The sequence below is a fragment of the Bos grunniens genome, chromosome 10 (genome assembly GCF_055505025.1).
Source record: "Bos grunniens cultivar Pamir isolate PY7600 chromosome 10, Bosgru_T2T1.0, whole genome shotgun sequence".
In the NCBI taxonomy this organism is placed as follows: Eukaryota; Metazoa; Chordata; class Mammalia; order Artiodactyla; family Bovidae; genus Bos; species Bos grunniens.
In genome coordinates this window covers 42,018,128-42,038,602 of record NC_141174.1, presented here as the reverse complement: position 1 = coordinate 42,038,602, position 20,475 = coordinate 42,018,128, and the positions used below count along the sequence as shown (strand labels likewise).

The following is a 20,475-nucleotide window of genomic DNA, read 5'->3' as shown; positions in this document are numbered from 1 at the left end:
CCACTCAGTGGTCATGAAACCTTCCCCGTGATAGGGGCTCACTGCCAGTCTCACTTCATAGAACTGAAGATGATTTCTCACAGCAGTTATGGGTGTGATTCAGAGAAATCAATATTAATTCATTCAATACATACTTTTAAAACAGCTGCAGTGCACTAGTCACTGCGTGACGCTAGTGTGGAGAAAAGAAGGGGGCAATATACAATGGCAATCTGAAAACAGACCAAACATTTTCCTTTGGTAAGAAGGCTATTAATGTATAGACATTGTTAATCGGGTTTTCAAAGCTGTAATGAGCTCCTAAGTCTATTTCAAGATCCAGGTTGCTTCTTGAAAGGGGCAACCTTACAAGAAGTGATCAATAACCCTTTTGGAGATTTGCGATCTTAGCATTGTTTGATTTAGTAATACCATCCCTTGCCTACACACACACAAATGTCCCTTCCAGAAGTTCAGAGACATAAATTCCTTAAGTAAATGTCCAGCTAATTCTGAAATGAGAATTGTCTGATATTCCTTGAGATGATTATCAATATAAAGCCAGGAAACCACTGTAGGTTCTACCATAACCTACTGTTATAGGTTCTGCAAATCCAGTTAGGCATGAATGAATTTTGTGAAAGTGTTAGTTGCTCAGTTGTGTCTGACTCTTTGTGACCCCATGGACTGTAGCCTGCTAGGCTCCGCTGTCCATGGGATTCTCCAGGCAAGAATACTGGAGTGGGTTGCCATTTCCTTCTTCAGGGGATCTTCCTGACCCAGGGATTGAACCTGGGTCTCCTGCATTACAGGCTGATTCTTTACCATGTGAGGCACCAGGGCTTGATTGAATTTTATTTTACTTTAAATAAATATAAAATCCTTCTCAAGACTACTCAGAGCCTAAAAACATGCCTTCATCACAATAGGTATCCGCCTTTCCTCAGGTATGTATCCCTTTTAGTAAAATGTTCCAGTATTGTTCCCACAGTCCTGTTTCACAGCTTCCTTTTTATTTAATCTAATTCCCTAGGTACCTACTTAAGTCATTCCTGTTCTCAGAAAATAGCTGACAGTTTTTACAACATTCTTGTATATATTGAACAATTATCAAGCTTTTCCCTCATTCCTCAATTCTTCAGGCTATACAGACCAATGTATTTTTGAAAATCTTCTCATGAAACTTATTACCGTATCTTGTCATCTTTATGGTTTTAAGCCATCCTTAAAACTGAACTGAAAACTGAAAACTGAACTGAAATTCAGTTCAGTCGTATATTAAGGCCCTGAGCACAATACTATACTCTCATCAAGGCAACCGACATTCCATGTTATGGGGAGATTAATGTATGGTCCCCTGAACACAAGCTTTGGTTTTTACTTAGCAGTAGCAGATTTGCTAATTCGCCTGTGATGTTCTGTCAGCTGCCCCCTCCACAATTTAATTCTTTAATTTGCTGGTGATAGCTAGCCCTTTGTAGTAACAGCTTTTTAGAGCAAGTATCTATAAAAATTTTAATATCCTTTGATGATATCAGTCTTCATGAAATCTTGATTTGCTTATTGGAGATAGTTCTTTAGTAGGATTTCAAAGACAGGGATTACCACACCATCAGTGATTTCGAGTAGCAATGACAGGGCAAAGGGATGGCTAGAGGAAAGGGTAGTCTAAAGCCCCTGTCTTCACCAGCCGCTCACCCCCCATTTGTGAGGGGTGCATTTAGAAAGTTATTTTGTTTCCAGTCATCATAGAGTACCATGCAAAGACGGCAGCAGGCATCGTCTTATCAGGTTGTTGCCCTAAAATCATCTTTTGTATTGAATTCTAGAGCTAACACGGAACATGAATCACATTGTTAGTCAAGATCAGTCTGCTTTTATTAAAGTGTGAGCCCCAAATACCTGTCTTAAGACTGGAATTTATAAGTGTTTTGAAGTATTTCATTGTAAAATGCGAGTGTTTCTTCTCTTTGATACATATAAAATATGAGGTATGTGATTTCAGAGCTGCAGAAAACTTGGAAACCTACTTCCTTTTATTTACCAGTTCATGTTCTGGAAGTATTTCAACTTTATAAAATCTTCTCTTACTGAAAATTTATTGTAATTTTTTGGTATGTCCTCTTGCAGCCTGCCACATACTGGAATGCCGCAATGGAATGGCCCAGGACGTCATAAGTACCATAGGACAGGCTTTCGAACTCCGGTTTAAACAGTATTTGAAAAATCCTTCTTTGAATACTTCTTGTGAAAGGTCAGCCAGGAATTCTCTGATTATTTGACTTAACCATACTTTGTTTTGTTTTAAAATTAGTATGGCATTTAAAATGGACTAGTGAAATTAGTAATTTCTTGTTTACCAATAGATACAGTTTCCTTACAAACTAATAGTGACATTTTTACTCTTCTTCCTTTCTTATTTGTCTAGATATTTCCTCTTGCTTTGTAATAGAATTAGAGGAAACACTAAAAGTGAGAAGGGGTTGACCCTGTTTCTCTGATGTTATACAGAGCTCTGATATAATTAGGTAGTGTCATGAAATGAGCAAGAAGAAATTTCTCAGGTTTGTGTCAACCCCAGATCCCTTGCATATCAGTTAAAAGAATTAAGAAAGAACAAAATCCTAAGAATCAAATGTGTGTAGCAGGAACTCCTGTTTGCTGGTGTGTAGTGCAGATTGCTCAGCTCCAGCCAGACCAAGGGGTAGAGCACGACGTGACCCAGGGCTCGGGTTGCCCTGTCTGCAGCACAGAAAGTCCGCAGTGAAAGCTGAACCCTTTCAGGCCTGTCAGACTCCACCACGTGTGGAATGCATTGAGGTCCCTGGCTTGCAGAATTCATACCCAAGAAATAAAATTCTTGGACACTTGTAAATGCATTTCTGGAACCCCCCCCCCAATTTATCATTTTGTGTATCAACAAACACCAGACTTGGAGATCTCCTCTCAGAGGTGGTTTAGCACAGCAAAGAAGAGGGGCTACCAGCAGGCTTGATGTTGACTTTTTTCTAGGGTGGCTCCTGCATTTTAGTGCTGTCTTTTCATTGACGTGTAATGAACCCAACAAAGCTGTGGGTTGTCAGTGGAGTCAACTCAGTCCAAATGGACTTGATTTATTTTTTTCTCATAAGAAACTTCGACTAATTCCAGTTTGGAAGAAAAATCTGTTTTCTTGTGTGTGTGTGTGTGTGTGTTTTCGCTCTATTTCTTAAAAACAATGCATGTTTACATGAATCTACCCGCTTGCCACATATGGTTCTAATATTTCTTTATGAATCACATATACTCCAGATTTGTGCAGACAAGATAGCTGGCCATAGCTCTTTTATTTATTTATTTTTTTCTCATCTTGGTTTATAGTAAACTGAGCCAGGCCCTCTGCTCAGTATCTAAATTTTCTTTGAGCAAAAGTATTTCCGAAATGCTACAGTGAAAGTGGGCTGAAGAATTCAGGGAAAACTTTGTATTTTTATTCGATTGACAAAAACAACTTACATTCAGGAAGTTAGTATATATAAATGTATATGTACATATTTTATCACTGAGAGGAGACGTGAAAACATCACCCATGGCATTTTTTGTTGGCTTACCCCACTTTGATTGTCTACAGAAAGCTAAACAATTCAGCCATCTGGTTGCTTCTCTCCAGATGTTTGACATCACTTAAGCACAGCTATACTCTTAAAGCACGAAAAGTTTTTCAGGGTGATTTGCATGATTCTGATCTCTCTGCATCCCCTACAGCATATGAATTCCCACCCAGCCTCTTGGGGATCCTTTTTTGCCTTACAGTGAGGAGGTGCCTGTGGATGGCCATGCTGAGGAGAGAGAAGATCATGAGTATTATAATGAAATCCCGGGGAAGCAGCCGCCTGCAGGTGGTGTTTCAGATGTGCGGATCAAAGTTCAAGTCACAGAGCAAATGGCTTACTGCCCCATACGGTGTGAAAAGCTGTGCTATTTGGTAAGTAATAGTTCATTGCTATTGTAGTTAACAATACAGTCCTGTCCTATCACTGAGCTTAATTTGAGGATTTCCAAATGCTAGTTTACAGAAGATATCATCTTCCTCAATACAGAGCCAGAGAATGAATCATTGTCGGAGCCTGTACTAAGTAACTTTTACTCCTCATCCCCCAACCTCATCCTCAGCAGGTGACCTCACATCTTACTTCTCTGGAAAGACTAGGACGGTCCAACATGTAATCCTCAACTGCATCCTTCCCTGTCTCCCAAGTGTTCTTATGTCCTCCTTGGTTCTCTTAGCTACTGTCTCCACAGCTAATCCTTCCCCCGAGCTGCCGACCCTATTCCCTCCCACCAACACTGTGCCCTTGTTCTGTCCATCAGTCTGTATTTCCATCTTTATTTTTTTCTCTGTATACCAGTTCTTTATCTTCTGTCTGCAGATAAACTTGGACTCCCCCAACCCATCTAATAATGTCCCACCTCCCTGTCATCTTCCTTTCATCCACAAACTTGTAGAAAACACTGTATTTCTGCATTCACATCCACACTACACTTCCAAAATCTGAACTCTGCTTGACAGCTTGATAGAAATTTCTTTTACAGTGCTCTCCAGTGGTTTTTTGGTTGGTTGGTTGTCAGTTTAATTGCTAAATCTATTTCCTTCAATATTTTGAATCTGTCTGTAGCATGTGATACTTGTTGGCTTTCTCTTCTTTTTTTAGACCTCTTCTGTTAGCTTCTAAAACATTTCCATGTGTCATTCATTCTGCATCTTTAGTTGCTGCTTTTCTTTCTTTTTCTTGTTTTATGAAATTTTATTATGAATATATTCAAACATAGAAAACGTTGAAAGAATTACACATGAATACTCACCACCTAGATTCTATAGTTATAATTTTACTCTATTTGCCCTGTCATCCTATGTAGCTGTCATCCATAAATGCTTCTTATTTTTGATGCATTTCAAGGAAAGTTGCATCTTACCTTTTTTTTGATCTTGTTTTCTTACATGCTCACCCCTATGAAACCAAGCATCTGCTTTACTGCCATGGACTCCCTTTCCAATGCTCTGCCCTTGGCCCTGGTTTTCCCTCTGACATGCCACCTGTATACACACTCCACCAGCTTCTTTGTCTTCAGCCATACCTGCCTTTCCAGCTGTGATTAAACTCAACATTTTACCTTGACTCCAAGCCAGATTCCTCTCCTGATGTGCTCAAGTTTATTAATGGCGTTCCTATTCTTTCACTAATCTACAGTTTTTTGTTTTCTCACACTTTAGGCCATATATCAACTCAGTCTTCAAGACCTAGGATCCCACCATGAAAATATCTTGAATCTACTCAGCCTATATCTTTCCTACTGCATCTTTCTAAGTTCTGGTCCATATTTGCTCAGGTTACCCTGAAGGCCCCTTCTCTGTCTTCGGTTTCATTCCTTTAAACCCTCCTGCGTGGTACTGGTGGATTAATCTTCCTAAAGCATAGATATTGCCCTTCTTAAAGGTGTCGGTGGATCCCATACTGTTAATGAAGAGAGATGTGTATATGGATAATCGAAGCCTTTGATAGCATGAGATTTTTCGAGGATGAAAAGTGAGTCTGGCATACGCCTCACTAGAGTAGGGCTCCAATCTGCCAACTCACAGTTAGATAGAAGTTTGCTAAATGGCCAGTGTTTGTACAAGTGTCCTGGAAATCACACTTTCTGGCTAAGCTTGGATTGAGTCCTGGAATGTGACCTCCCAAGCAGAAGCAATAACCGTCAGGGTATAGACCTTACAGTTCTGACCCCCCACACCCTAATCAGACCCACCTCTGCAGCTCCCGAACAATTCACTGGGAAAGGAGGCTATACTTCCCATTCAAAATATCAGTTTCTTTTTCTCACTTTATCTCACTTCTTGTGTCAGAAAGTGGTGTTTTCTACTAAATTCTGCTGGGAGCTTTATGTGTCTTTTGCAAGTTTATGGACTTATACTGTGTTTGTAAATGTTTCACAATTTGTTGTTCGCACAGCCTGGAAGCTCCAAGAGCAGCAGCATGTATGAGAACTGTCTGGAACAAAGCAGGGCTGTAGGTAGGTACAATTGCACTTCCCTATCTGCTGCACTTCTTATTCCTTTTACGTTATGTGATCGTGTGTGGCCCTTGCTCTTAAATATTTCATGGGAAAGTCAGGTGTATATAACCAAACACTCTGAGAAGCCCTCCCACATTCTGAAAATCAGCTCGGGATGCCGTGTGTGTCAGTGAGAAAGCTGTGGTTCTCGCTTGCTCCTGTGTACTCTTCCGCAGTACGGTTCTGCTTTATGGAGCCTTTCACTGCTTTGAATATCATGAAAGCTCTCTCACCGGAAAGGTGATTTCTCTACTCACAGCTCAAGGGAGTTCCACTTCAAAGAATATCAGACAGTAAGCTAACATGAAAATTGATGCTTGTCATATCCATTAGGATTAAGAGAAAAGCTTTATTTCTGCTTGGCAAAGGGAACAAAAAGAGATCTGAAATGTGAGAGTCCCAATTAGAAGTTCATACACCCCATACTTGCCAGGGCATTAAATGTCTCATTACTACACATGATAATTGGCGTTGGGCACAACTCTCCCACAACACGGTTGTACGGCATATATAGACTATTACTTTGGAAATGTATTTTCATTAAACCTTTCTACTGCTAGTCATTTTATTCTTATAAATTGTTAAAAGTATTTCTTTGGGGAGGAAAGTTTTGCAGCTCTAGAGTAGAAGATAACTGGACATTATAAATAATGCAGTGGGGGATAGAGCTGGATAACTACACTTAGGGAGTCAAATTAGCAGCAGCTTGCCAACTAGAAGGTAGTCTCTTACTTCCTTGGGTATTTGCATATTTCTTATAGAATTTTTCAATGTAATCCATTAATTTTATTATTTCTTATAGAGTAGGGATACATACAGAGAAGGCAATGGCACCCCACTCCAGTACTCTTGCCTGGAGAATCCCATGGATGGAGGAGCCTGGTGGGCTGCCGTCCATGGGGTCACTAGGAGTCAGACACGACTGAGCGACTTCACTTTCACTTTTCACTTTCAGGCATTGGAGAAGGAAATGGCAACCCACTCCAGTATTCTTGCCTGGAGAATCCCAGGGACGGGGGAGCCTGTTGGGCTGCCGTCTATGAGGTCGCACAGAGTCGGACATGACTGAAGCGACTTAGCAGCAGCAGCAGCAGGGATACATGAGGATTTTGGTACCACTAGGATCATCACTTTCCTCTACCCTGCAAAATAATAGGAGTTATGAACTTGGGTAGTATTTTAAATTTTTTAAAACATAGTTCTTTCTGATTGAAATTAAAATTCCATGCCATTCTTTAAGCTTACTTAAAATTCTGAATGCATTCTTAATAATAAGACTAAAAGCAAATTAAATTAGTATCAAGTGTAAATGTATTTTTAAACCTGTGTTCTCTGCTGCTGCTGCTGCTAAGTTGCCTCAGTCATGTCCGACTCTGTGCGACCCCATAGAGTGCAGCCCACTAGGCTCCTCTGTCCCTGGGATTCTCCAGGCAAGAATACTGGAGTGGGTTGCCATTTCTTTCTCCAATGCATGAAAGTGAAAAGTGACAGTGAAGTCGCTCAGTCTTGCCCAAGTCTTAGCGACCCCATGGACTGGAGCCTACCAGGCTCCTCCATCCATGGGATTCTCCAGGCAAGAGTACTGGAGTGGGGTGTTCTCTAGGAGCTGCAATTCCTTTATTCTTTCCTTTTTTCCTTTACTCTGGAAATTCCTAACTTGGATTTGATAGTCAGGAGCCTACCACATGTGCTTTGTACTGTTGTATCCGTTTTCTACCTGTACTGAAGCTCACTTTGAAATAGCTCCGTGTCCTATTTTATCTTATTCTGTGTTCTTCATTTATCCAATAATGCACTCAGTTATCATCAGGACCTCTGTGGGTCAGGCATTGAGCTAGTGCTGGGGGTGGAGACACAATTGCCTTTCAGGAAGTTTGCAGTGTAGCCAGAGGGCATACCTTAAACCAGTGCTTACAAGTATGATGAGCATTTCAAAGCCCAGGACACTGCGGGAACAAATAACAGGGAAACCTAACTTAATCTGGAGGACTAGAGAGGATCTTCTTATGGAAGTGACAACCAAACAAGACCTGAGGGGGTGAGGGGGGACCAGAGAGGGAATGGGAGAGGGAGCAGGAAGGAAAGGAAAGTATAAATGAATACTGAAATTGCTAAGTGTGCCAGGACCACTTCCATGATCACTCCAGGGAGAGAGTACAGGGGGAGCCAGAGGTGAGTTTTGGATCTGGGACAGAGTCCTATGGAACTCTAGAATGTTTCTCCCTGCCCCAGTATGTCTCTTCCCAGTTCATCTCCCTTTTCTCCATTATGTAGTCGTCATGGCATGCTCTTCTGACCTCAGCCACCTGGCTTCTAGGGGAACTCACTGAGTGAAAATCCTTAGCCTTTCTAGAATGATGTTGAATGTGCTAAATCACAACTGCCATCAGCCAAAGATGGAGAAGCTCTATACAGTCAACAAAAACAAGACCAGGAGCTGACTGTGGCTCAGATCATGAACTCCTTATTACCAAATTCAGACTGAAATTGAAGAAAGTAGGGAAAACCACTAGACCATTCAGGTATGACCTAAATCAAATCCCTTATGATTATACAGTAGAAGTGAGAAATAGATTTAAGGGCCTAGATCTGATAGATAGAGTGCCTGATGAACTATGGAATGAGGTTCGTGACATTGTACAGGAGACAGGGATCAAGACCATCCCTATGGAAAAGAAATGCAAAAAAGCAAAATGGCTGTCTGGGGAGGCCTTACAAATAGCTGTGAAAAGAAGAGAAGCGAAAAGCAAAGGAGAAAAGGAAAAATATAAGCATCTGAATGCAGAGTTCCAAAGAATAGCAAGAAGAGATAAGAAAGCCTTCTTTAGCGATCAATGCAAAGAAATAGAGGAAAACAACAGAATGGGAAAGACTAGAGATCTCTTCAAGAAAACTAGAGATACCAAGGGAATATTTCATGGAGAGATGGGCTCGATAAAGGACAGAAATGGTATGGACCTAACAGAAGCAGAAGATATTAAGAAGAGGTGGCAAGAATACACAGAAGAACTGTACAAAAAAGATCTTCATGACCCAGATAATCACGATGGTGTGATCACTGACCTAGAGCCAGACATCCTGGAATGTGAAGTCAAGGGGGCCTTAGGAAGCATCACTACGAACAAAGCTAGTGGAGGTGATGGAATTCCAGTTGAGCTATTTCAAATCGTGAAAAATGATGCTGTGAAAGTGCTGCACTCAATATGCCAGCAAATTTGGAAAACTCAGCAGTGGCCACAGAACTGGAAAAGGTCAGTTTTCATTCCAATCCCAAAGAAAGGCAATGCCAAAGAACGCTCAAACTACCACACAATTGCACTCATCTCACATGCTAGTAAAGTAATGCTCAAAATTCTCCAAGCCAGGCTTCAGCAATATGTGAACCGTGAACTTCCTGATGTTCAAGCTGGTTTTAGAAAAGGCAAAGGAACCAGAGATCAAATTGCCAACATCTGCTGGATCATGGAAAAAGCAAGAGAGTTCCAGAAAAACATTTATTTCTGCTTTATTGACTATGCCAAAGCCTTTGACTGCGTGGATCACAATAAACTGTGGAAAATTTTGAAAGAGATGGAAATACCAGACCACCTGACCTGGCTCTTGAGAAATCTGTATGCAGGTCAGGAAGAAACAGAACTGGACATGGAACAACAGACTGGTTCCAAACAGGAAAAGGAGTACATCAAGGCTGTATATTGTTACCCTGCTTATTTAACTTATATGCAGAGTACATCATGAGAAACGCTGGACTGGAAGAAACACAAGCTGGAATCAAGATTGCTGGGAGAAATATCAATAACCTCAGATATGCAGATGACACCACCCTTATGGCAGAAAGTGAGGAGGAACTAAATAGCCTCTTGATGCAAGTGAAAGAGGAGAGTGAAAAAGTTGGCTTAAATCTCAACATTCAGAAAATGAAGATCACGGCATCCGGTCCCATCACTTGGCAAATAGATGGGGAAACAGTGGAAACAGTGTCAGACTTTATTTTGTGGGGCTCCAAAATCACTGCAGATGGTGACTGCAGCCATGAAATTAAAAGACGCTTACTCCTTGGAAGGAAAGTTATGACCAACCTAGATAGCATATTCAAAAGCAGAGACATTACTTTGCCAACAAAGATTCGTCTAGTCAAGGCTATGGTCTTTTCAGTGGTCATGTATGGATGTGAGAGTTGGACTGTGAAGAAGGCTGAGCATCGAAGAATTGATGCTTTTGAACTGTGGTGTTAGAGAAGACTCTTGAGAGTCCCTAGGACTGCAAGGAGATCCAACCAGTCCATTCTGAAGGAGATCAGGCCTGGGATTTCTTTGGAAGGAATGATGCTAAAGCTGAAGCTCCAGTACTTTGGCCACCTGATGGGAAGAGTTGACTCATTGGAAAAGACTCTGATGCTGGGAGGGATTGAGGGCAGGAGAAAGGGGACGACAGAGGATGAGATGGCTAGATGGCATCACTGACTCGATGGACGTGAGTCTGAGTGAGCTCTGGGTGTTGGTGATGGACAGGGAGGCCTGGCGTGCTGTGATTCATGGGGCCTCAAAGAGTTGGACACGACTGAGCAACTGAACTGAAGTGAACCATCAGAAAAAAAGGGGCAAGGTTTTCTTCCTTTTGTTTCCCTCAAAAGCTCTCACCTTGATTTATATTTTACATTTTTGAAGTATTGTTCCCCCTAGAGCAATGCTATTTCAACTTTACTCAAGATTTTTCTTTTTGTAAGTATATCCTTGTCATATAATCTAATATATTGTTTCTGTTTATCTTGGTTTTATGTCTCCTTTAATCAACAAACAATGTAACCCCTTATTCTTTCATGCTTTATACACGCCCTAATCTATTACCAGATCGAAACTCAAGAACAGACTTTTGTAATAAACACTTATTTGGAGCCTAGAACCTGTTTTTCCATAGAATTAATTTTAGCCATGGTGTCTCCTCCATGGATAAGTGACCATGTTCTGCTATTTCGGTTTCCTATGCTAAACCTTGAGTGTATATTTTGTAATGACCTATACAACAATAGGAAATTCTGTTGTAAGCATCTGTTCTTTAGTTACACTCTGATTGTGGAGTAGTCTACGACTGATGCCAGCTTCGGTACACTGTCTTCCTTTTTGGTGGCCCTAAGGTAACAGTTCATAGCTGGGAACCTTTCAGAGTCTTGGGGAGGTGACAGATGGTGTTTATAGTTTGAAAAAAACCCTCCAGCTGGATATCCTCTTCACCTGAAAAACACTGGGCTACCGCATTGTTTTCTTAGAAAAGCAGGTTCTAATTCCCAGTGGGAACCAGAGTACTGTGATGCCATTCCCCAGCCCTTAGCCACCCAGCCCATGGAGGGATCGAGGGACTCAACCCCTGCTGCGGGGACCATGACAGGTATCAGTCCCTCCTATTGTGGCAGTAAGGACTTTCCTAACTCGATAGTCTTTTCATCCACAGACACCCAGAAATCAGGGGTTCCTATCTTGGGGCATGCCTGTGATGACTTGGGCATGTGTTTAAAAGTGATCTGAAATTCATGACCAGTCTCTAATTTAAGAGGAGTTGCCAAAATAGCAAATAGACAGTTTTTAATGGCTTTTCCCAGAGATTAATATGTAAGCATTTGAGAGACACCTATTCAAATGTTTTAAATAAATTTTGGCTTTTTAATTCAAATATATTTATTTATTAAAATATTGACTTAAAATTTGAATTCTGGTATGTAATAAGTACTGCAGTAGGCTTCTTGTTATTGAAGGAGTTAATTATATTATTGCCAGATGTATAAAAGATCACTGTCCTTAATAATAAATTCCCTTGTGGAAAAAAAATAATTAACAAAATAGCATACTGTTTCCCTAGCCTTCAAGTTAAAATGAAAATGTTGATATTTTTAATCAAAAAGATGTTAAATTCCCACAAACCCTAAGGGCTTTCACTTTAAAACTTTGGTACCTCCAGTATACACAGTATGTATGTATTTATTTCTGCCACAAATCTTCTCTTTGGCAGATTGGATAGTTTCTCAGAGTAATACTTGGCACAAAGAACTTTTGGAATGCATAATGCCTGGCATGTGTAGTTAAGCTCTCATCAGCCACACACTTTACCCTAGGAAGATTTTAAATTTGGGCATGAGGTGAGTTTTTTTTTTTTTTAATTTAAGACCACTTTGCTGACTTAGATATAATGGTGCATTTGAAAAAAAGGAGTGGTGGTTTTTTAAGAGAGACTATATAGACATTGGTGCTTTTGTGTAAGCCTGTGAGATGGTAAACTTAATGTGTTCAGCTCATGCCAGTGCTCTCTGAGGGGCAGATGAGTCAGCGCCCTATGCTAAAGGTTAACTTGAGGTCTTCAGGATGTGGTAGGGTCACATTTGCTAAAAAAGAGAAACTGGGTAGACATTCAGTCATCTGTTCCTTCAGCTGACAGACATTTTTCTTTTGACCTGCTTTATACCAGACATTGATAATGAAGAAGATACATGGATAAATGGGTTCTCATCTCTCCTCAGGACTCAAGGAATTTGCAGTCTTAAGGGGAAGACAGAGACATAAACAGAGGCCTACAGTTTGTTATGGAGTAACCCTACCCAGCTTGGGATGGGGACGGGGAGGGAGGAGTGTGGAAGGCTTCCTGCAAGAGTGGGATTCAGAACAGAATCTTAAAGGACACACAGGAGTTAGGTCAGGAAATGGGTGGCAAGGATGTTACGGCCAGATGGCAGCATCGTGGGCAGAGGCCTAGCATCGTGGGTAAACACACAGCTGAGCAGTGAGAGGAGCGCCTGCTGCAAGGTGGGGGCCGTGCTGAGTGAGGCGCTCACCCACATCCTTCAGTTTAATCTTCATAATGTGTTTTAAATCCAGCATCCTTATTTTACAGATACGAAAACTGATGCTTAGAGAGGTTAAGAAACTTGCCCTGGGTTGCACAGATAGTAAGAGGGGCCACTGGGATGATCTGAACCCAGGTCCATGTCAGTTTAGAAGCAGACCTTTTACACTTTTGATCACATTCCACTTTCAGTAAATCTCTATGAGCAGGCACTCCTAAGTAGATATTAATTCACTCATGCATAAGTTCTCTATACGAACATATTATGCATGTATTATAAAATACACAACAACAGAAAATATTCAGTTAGAGTTAGCAGTAGACATTTTTAAAAAAATCTTGCTAATTGCACTGGCTGAATACTATCTTTAGATAATTATCTCAAGGCCCAGTGTACATCTAGAGCATTACTGATGAAATAGACATAAATCCACATTTTAGTTAGGAAGCCAACATTCTGATCTAGTTAGATTATTCTTGTTCGTAAACTTATAATGTAGCTAAGGAGGTGCTTTTATTCAGTAAAAGAATGATCTTCAATCCTTGATTTCCTTGCAGTAGTCTTTTAGCTACTTGTGAAAGTATTTGTGAAAGTGTACTTGTGTAAGTATTTTAGCTATTTGTGAAAGTAAGTTTAGTTTAAACGGGATCACCTAATTCATAAATCCACTTAACTAAGCGAATAGAAACAGTCATATGTTGCCAAAGGCAACAGAGAAACAAGGTGCCCTATTGCCCTTCCTCTGTTAAATCCCACTCGTCCCTCAGAATATCCCATGTATGGATAAGACATGGGACAGGGTGATGGGTAAGGACTGGACAGACGGGAGCAAAGGAGGATCAGGTAGTAGGGCTTTAGTCTTGACTGGACTTCTATTTGTTATGTTCTTAGGTTTCCATACTTGTGTATAAGAATCATAGCACTGTTCACTAAGATGCGAAATCCATTGTGAAGTTGGTCCCCTGAAGGGGTTTAATTAGCTGGAAGGACGGATGTCTAAGTGAGACAATGGAGTCTTAATGTCACTACTCTAGGTGCAGCCTCACGGGAGTGTTGTATACATATGACCAGAGCTGTAAATGTACTTGTTTAAATGGAAAAGCAAGAACACTATCCTGGCATTTGCAGGACAGGACCAGTAGAGTGGTACAAATTACTTCATGCCATCAGGTAGTGAAATATGCTTCAATTATCCATTCATTCAGTAACTATTTGTTCATGTCATAGTGTGTGCCAGGCATGTGCTAGAGGCAAGGGGTGAAGAAGAAGAAGCTGTGAAGAAGACAGACAGGATCTCCATCTTCATGGAACATGCAGTCTAGAGGCAGTACAGATTTTAAGAAATGTAATAACAGAATAGAGTTAATTACTCTTGTGATATGGGCTTCAGAGGAAAGCAGAGAGACATAGTCTAGTCTGAGAAGGTCAGGGAATGCTCTCTTGAGAAAGACATGTTTAAACTGACCTCACCTAAGGATGAGGGTGATAGAGAAGGAGAGGGAAGAGAGGGAAGGGCATGTCATAGAAGATGGCCTTATGATGGGGATTATTTTGCAGGAAGGCCAGTGTGAGCAGGGGCAGAAATAGGAGGACTAGGATGCTAGGGGAGTTGGGTGCCCTGGAGCCAGGGTCTAGCTTGTTGAAGAGTCTGAGTTGTATCCCAAGAGCAGTAGGAAGCAGTGAATGTGTTTTTAAACCTCTGAGAAATAGGATCAGATTTTCAGTTGTAAAAAGATCATTTTGACCACAAGTATTAAATAGGATGGAGGGGAGAAAGCAGAGTAAGGGAAAGGAGGAGCTAACCTGAGGGGCGAGTTCTTTCCATTAGATGACAGAATGAACAGCAGCAGCTGGTGCAGGGCTGAGCTTGGTGAAACAAAACTTTGGCAAAGAGGGAAGAAAGACTTCTCATGGTTAATAATTTAAACTTAAGTAATGAGTCTTTTGAAAAGCTGTTTAAATAAATAGTAGATATTCAAGTTCCATATGGTATGTGTGGTTTTCTTGGTTCCAGGGCTACAACTCTGAGCAGCGTCATTTGTGGGTTTGTGCTGTTAGCTGGACAGTCAGCTCCCTTCCCATCCCCGCCCCCACCCCCCATCCCCCTGGCTGTTTCTCCTTCACATTTTCCTGGTTTGCCTGCTGTCTGCTGTTGAAGCAAAGGGTCAGCTGAGGGACAGGCGGGGAGAGGCAGGGAGGCCAAGAAAGGATGCTTTCCCTCAAAGACTGCTTGTTATTTTATTTTTACAGGTCAAATCTCCAGGTTAATATTCATTCCTTGCATTGGCATGGGTGTGGCTTTTCCCTTCCTGTCAGTGCTGGACTCAGCCATGATTTTATTTATTGGTTACAAAGCAAAAACGCCATGCAATGATCTTTACTCACTGCAGGTAATGCACACGAGAGAGGGGTGCCTTCCCAGCGAGAGGCGTCACTGATGAAGCACTCATGTCGGGCGGATCTTTTCGATGACCCCTGCTACATCAATACACAGGCTCTTCGAAGCACACTTGGCCCTGCTGGAAATCAAAGCTCACCTCACCCCCTGGGGAGCCCGTGGCCCCAGGAGAGTAAGTGGCTGCTCTTTGCCTGTATGAGTTTCCTGTGCTGCTGTAACAAATTACCATTAAACTGGGTGTCTTAGAATCGGAGAGATGTGTTCTGTCACAGTGATGGAGGCCAGAATCCTAAATCAAGATGCAAGCCGGGTTGGCTTGGCTCGTCCTGTGGCTCTGGAGGAGATTTGGTTTGATGTCCGTCTCCTAGCTTCTGGTGGCTGCCAGCAATTCCTGGTGTTCCTTGTCTTGAGACATGCCACTCCAGTCTCTGCTTCAGTCTTCATTGGCCTTACCCCCATGTCTCAAGGCTCCCTTTCCTTTCTCTTACAAGACAGTGCCTTTCCCTTATAGGTAGGCCAGAAATCCAGGAAGATCTCATCTGGTGATCCTTAAATTAATTACATCTGCAAGGACCCCTTTTGCAAATTAGGTCACATTTGCAGGTACCAGGAGTCAGGACTTGAGCATATCTTTTGGTGCCACTATTTAGTTCACTGTCTCTCGTTTTTAAAATGCTATTTCCTTAGCCTCATTTTTCAGGGAGTTAAAAGAATTCTTTCTTATTTCAACCCCTCCCTCATCACAGTTAATATAGGTTAGAACTTTGTAAAGATGTCATAGATTTCAATGTTTGAGAACTTTGATTTTGAATCATCTTTTCAAGCACTTTGAATCGACTCCCAATTTTTGCTTTCTGCTGTGTGCTTTTCCTGAGGGAAGGATTGTCAAAGCCAAGAGATCATGTTTGTTTGCATGAGGAGCAATGGCCTCTATTTCAGTTCTGTTTAGTGATGATGTTAATTTTATTCATTGCAAAAACCTTTAGTAAGTCATCTGTATAGCGCTAAAATAAGATGACATCTTTCTTCAGCTGTATACTATGAGTTAAATACAGTAAGACAAACATCATTTTCCTGCCAGATTGCTTCCAGGGATAAGTCTATAAAGAGGACCATGAATAAATAAAAGCAAAACAAGTCAAAAGCCTATAATCAGCTGAAAAAGAAAAAAAAATGCTTTTCATAAAACTGAAGCTTATTGGACTCAGAGATTAACTTGGTGTCAAATTTGGCTCACTCCAAAGATGGAGAACCAGTCACTGAGAAAGTTCTTTCACTGGCCCAGGAAGTAGCTCTAGACTGCCACGGGTAGCTTTTCAGCTAATGTGGCTGTAATAACAGAATGGAATTTGAAAGGAAATTTTGCTGAGGCTGGGCTTCACTAGACCACCTTAACTCTCTAGAATGAGACAAAGGTTTTCATTACCATCCAGGTGGCAAGTGAGCTGTCTTTTTGCAAGTTTTCCAAGATCACTCTTGGCAGTGAAAGAACCCATTTGAATTCTCTGGAAGCAGACTCTGAGATGGAGCTGGACATGCAGGATCTTTATTGTGATCAGTACAGGAATGGAGGGGAAGAAAGCAGGCTTGGGCAGAGGGAGAGGTGGAGCAACTAGGCAGGCCTAACAAAACCTCAGCCAACCATCCAGAGAGGACGGAGGCCCATCAGTGTTGTTTCATGTTGGGCCCAAGGGCAGGGCCTTTTAGCCCCTCTTATCTCAGTCTTCGGCTGTGGGCCCATGAGGGAGGGCAAGGCCATTGGGCCAACAGCTCTCTGCAGCTGAGGGAGACCCTGATGGGATCTGGGGTACTTGGGGTACTTGGTCCTTCCTTGAAGGGGGATCTGGGTAGTGCATCTCCATGTCCACCACAGAGGGCATCTTGTGCCATGGATGATGGGATATGCAATGAGTTTGGCTTTCTGCAGTGAATTTAACTGTTTAATGTTGAGTACCCTGTGTGGATAACGTAACACATATTAGAGGGACAGTGTTTTTATTTTTGTCTACACCCCATGGCATGTGGAACTTCCCTGACCAAGGATCAAACTCATGCCCCCTGCATTGGAAGGGTAGAGGCTTAACCCACTATACCACCAGGGAAGTCTTATTAGAGGGACAGTGTTTTGAAAAAAGTTTCTGGACCTAAGGTTTTGAAAGTAACTTTATAAGAGCATACACTCAGTAGCTTCCATTTCATGGACTTATCAAAGCAACAATGTTTTATTAGAAAATACATTTAGTGAGTGGTCCAATTAGGTGATCTGGGATAGTCCATCATTTACAACTCAAGCAAAGAAACTTGGCCTTTTTCATAGGCAGTTCAATAATTTGAAAGGCAAAATTAATCCATAACAACATTCCTATCATTAGTTGAAAGTAAATAAAGTTGTTCTGTCCAAAATTGTAATGTCAAAATGTGTTTTCATTGATTCCAGTCCCTTTCTCTTTCTCATCCTTTTTCCCTCTCCCTACCTTCACGGCAACATGTTTAATAATTTAGGTCTCTGGTCCTCTCTCACTCTTTATGTCCATTGAGAATTTAATATACCATAGCCCTCCTGGACTTCTTGCTGCCTTCTTGAGGTTAATTTCAGTGTATCATCACTCCCTCCAAAAAAAAAAAAAAATTAACCCCAAAAGTATAAATAATGATCTAAGAAAATCTAGTAAGACAGAGTGGGCCTTTCTTGGTAGCTCAGTTGATAAAGAATCTGCCTGCAGTGCAGGAGACATGAGTTCAATCCCTGGATTGGGAAGAGCCCCTGGCGAAGTAAATGGCAATCCACTCCGGTATTATTGCCTGGAAAATCCCATGGACAGAGGAGCCTGGCAGGCTACAGTCCATGGGGTCACAAGAGTTGGACATAAATTAGCGACTGAACCACCACCACAGTAAGATGGAGTAAGGATAACTTTATACATAATTTTGTGCAGAATGTCTTAAATGCACCTTTTAACATTTCCTCTATAATGTTTCCTACTGTTTCTTTCCTTCCTTCCTCAAAAATTCTCTTTAGCTTCTTTAGGCATACTTAGCCTTTCTTGCCCTGATTAGTTACTAATTAGTTCACTAAAACAAAACAAAAACAAATCCAGAGACAAGAACCTATTATATCTTAAAAATGCCTTCAGGGCTCCTCAATTCATCCTGTCACACTGCTATTGGAAAAGCTCTGACATAATCTTTATTCTGATCAAACAAGGCAGAAAGAAATCATTCGTACTGAAACTGTTTAATTTATTTTTTATTATTTTCAGTCTTGGCTGCCATAAGAAAAAACCACCCTTAAATCCTATTGTGTAAAAAGGACTGAAGTTTATTTATTTTACCCATTAGCCCCAAAGATAGATGGTAGCAGAGAAGGCAGTGGCACCCCACTCCAGTACTCTTGCCTGGAAAATCCCATGGATGGAGGAGCCTGGTAGGCTGCAGTCCATGGGGTCACTAAGAGTTGGACACGACTGAGTGACTTCACTTTCACTTTCACTTCACTTTCATGCATTGGAGAAGGAAATGGCAACCCACTCCAGTGTTCTTGCCTGGAGAATCCCAGGGGCAGGAGAGCCTGGTGGGCTGACATCTATGGCATCACACAGAGTCAGACACGACTGAAGTGACTTAGCAGTAGCAGTAGCAGTAGCAGAACAGCTTTGCCATTCTGGACACTGGCTTCCATCTCTGGCCTAAGAACTTCGCTTTGGTAAGTTCCTCTATCTTTAGTCCAAGAGCTCAGACTCTCACCATCACATCTGTATTCCACCAGTGGGAAGTAAAGAAGGACATGACCCAGAAGTGGCAGACATCATTTGTTCTTAACCTGCCATTGGCAGAACTTAAACATGGGGCCATACCTAGCTTCATGTTACTCTAGCTGGGTGGCCATGTGCCCAGCTAAAAATAAGGAATTCCATAATGTAATGAAAGGGAGAATACACAATTGATACACAATTAACTGTCCCTGCCACAGCACACCTTTCTGCCACTCAAATATCCATGAACTCTTATTTTCACCTAGAACATTTGACCTTGCAAATACAGGAAATAATTACAGAATCCTGCCTGAAGTCTGTGACACGTGGGTGATGGTGAAGTCCTCTCAGTCAAGACTGGATGGGGATCCTATTTGCCAAGTTGTCTGCCCCCTTCCACATCCAAAATTAAGGAATAAGAGGAATAAGAATAGCCACAATAAAAATCCACATTCCCAGAAGAGAAGCAAATAAAACACACAGCAGTCACTGGTCCATTAAACAAAAAAGGTGGCTTCAGTCATGTCCAGCTCTTTGTGACCCTCTGGACCTGTAGCCCACCAGATTCCTCTGTCCATGGGATTCTCCAGGCAAAAATACTAGAGTAGGTTGCCAGGCTCTTTTCCAAGGGATCTTCCCAACCCAGGGATCGAACCTGGGTCTTCTGCATTGCAGACAGAGTCCTGGTAGCCCAGACGGTAAATCGCTGGTCCATAGTGATTACCAAATTCTGCCAGGCAGTAATTGTGAAGACTCCCTGAGCTAGAAGTGGAGAAGTAGATTTGCTTGGACTGGTTCAGCATTGTAGAAAGAATCTCCATGTCCACTGTCATCTGGGTTGTTGCTGCTATTATCCTTCGCATGTCCATCTAAAGTAGATGTGGGATAAAGTGCCTTTCTTGGGGTTTCACCACCTGTGCAGCTTATTTCCTGTTGATGTGGACTTGAGAAATTGGAGTTTGCTTTAGAGGGCAAAAAGCCATATACTAAAAGGGACTATGATTTCTTTTGCAATGTAACTTCCTTAAAAACTTAGTAGGATTTCACTCTATCCATTTAGAGTCAATTCCACATGAAATTTCTCATAATACTGTCCTTTTATTGCCTGAAGGATGCCTTCTCTCTTTCCTGTTATTTGTAATTTCTGTGTTCTTTTTTTCTTGATCAGTTTTGAGATTTATTAATTTAATTGTTCTTTCCAAAGGAATCGGGTTTTATTTAATTTTTTATTGTTTTCTGTTTCATTGACTTCCATTTTTATCTTTATTGTATCTTGTATTCTTTTACAATTTTCTCCTCTTTATCTAACTTGTACTATGTTTTCTTCTATTGCCTTTGTAGTTTTATTTCCAAATAAACTTATTTCACCTAAACTTTATATTTTCTATGAGATATAGGGATCTAGCTTAATTTTATCTAAGTGA

General features: G+C 41.3%; 1 protein-coding gene across 2 annotated transcripts in view; it reads left to right on the top strand.

The window, feature by feature from the left end:
* The window catches only part of SHC4 (SHC adaptor protein 4), a 138,518-nt gene that overhangs the window by 107,526 nt on the left and 10,517 nt on the right, over nucleotides 1-20,475 (top strand). For both annotated transcript variants that reach the window (XM_086320795.1, XM_086320794.1), the window contains exons 7-10: nucleotides 2,110-2,233; nucleotides 3,772-3,943; nucleotides 5,967-6,027; nucleotides 15,292-15,471. In XM_086320795.1, coding sequence (XP_086176921.1) covers nucleotides 2,110-2,233; nucleotides 3,772-3,943; nucleotides 5,967-6,027; nucleotides 15,292-15,471 — 537 coding nt within the window. The remainder of the gene's footprint in view (nucleotides 1-2,109; nucleotides 2,234-3,771; nucleotides 3,944-5,966; nucleotides 6,028-15,291; nucleotides 15,472-20,475) is intronic.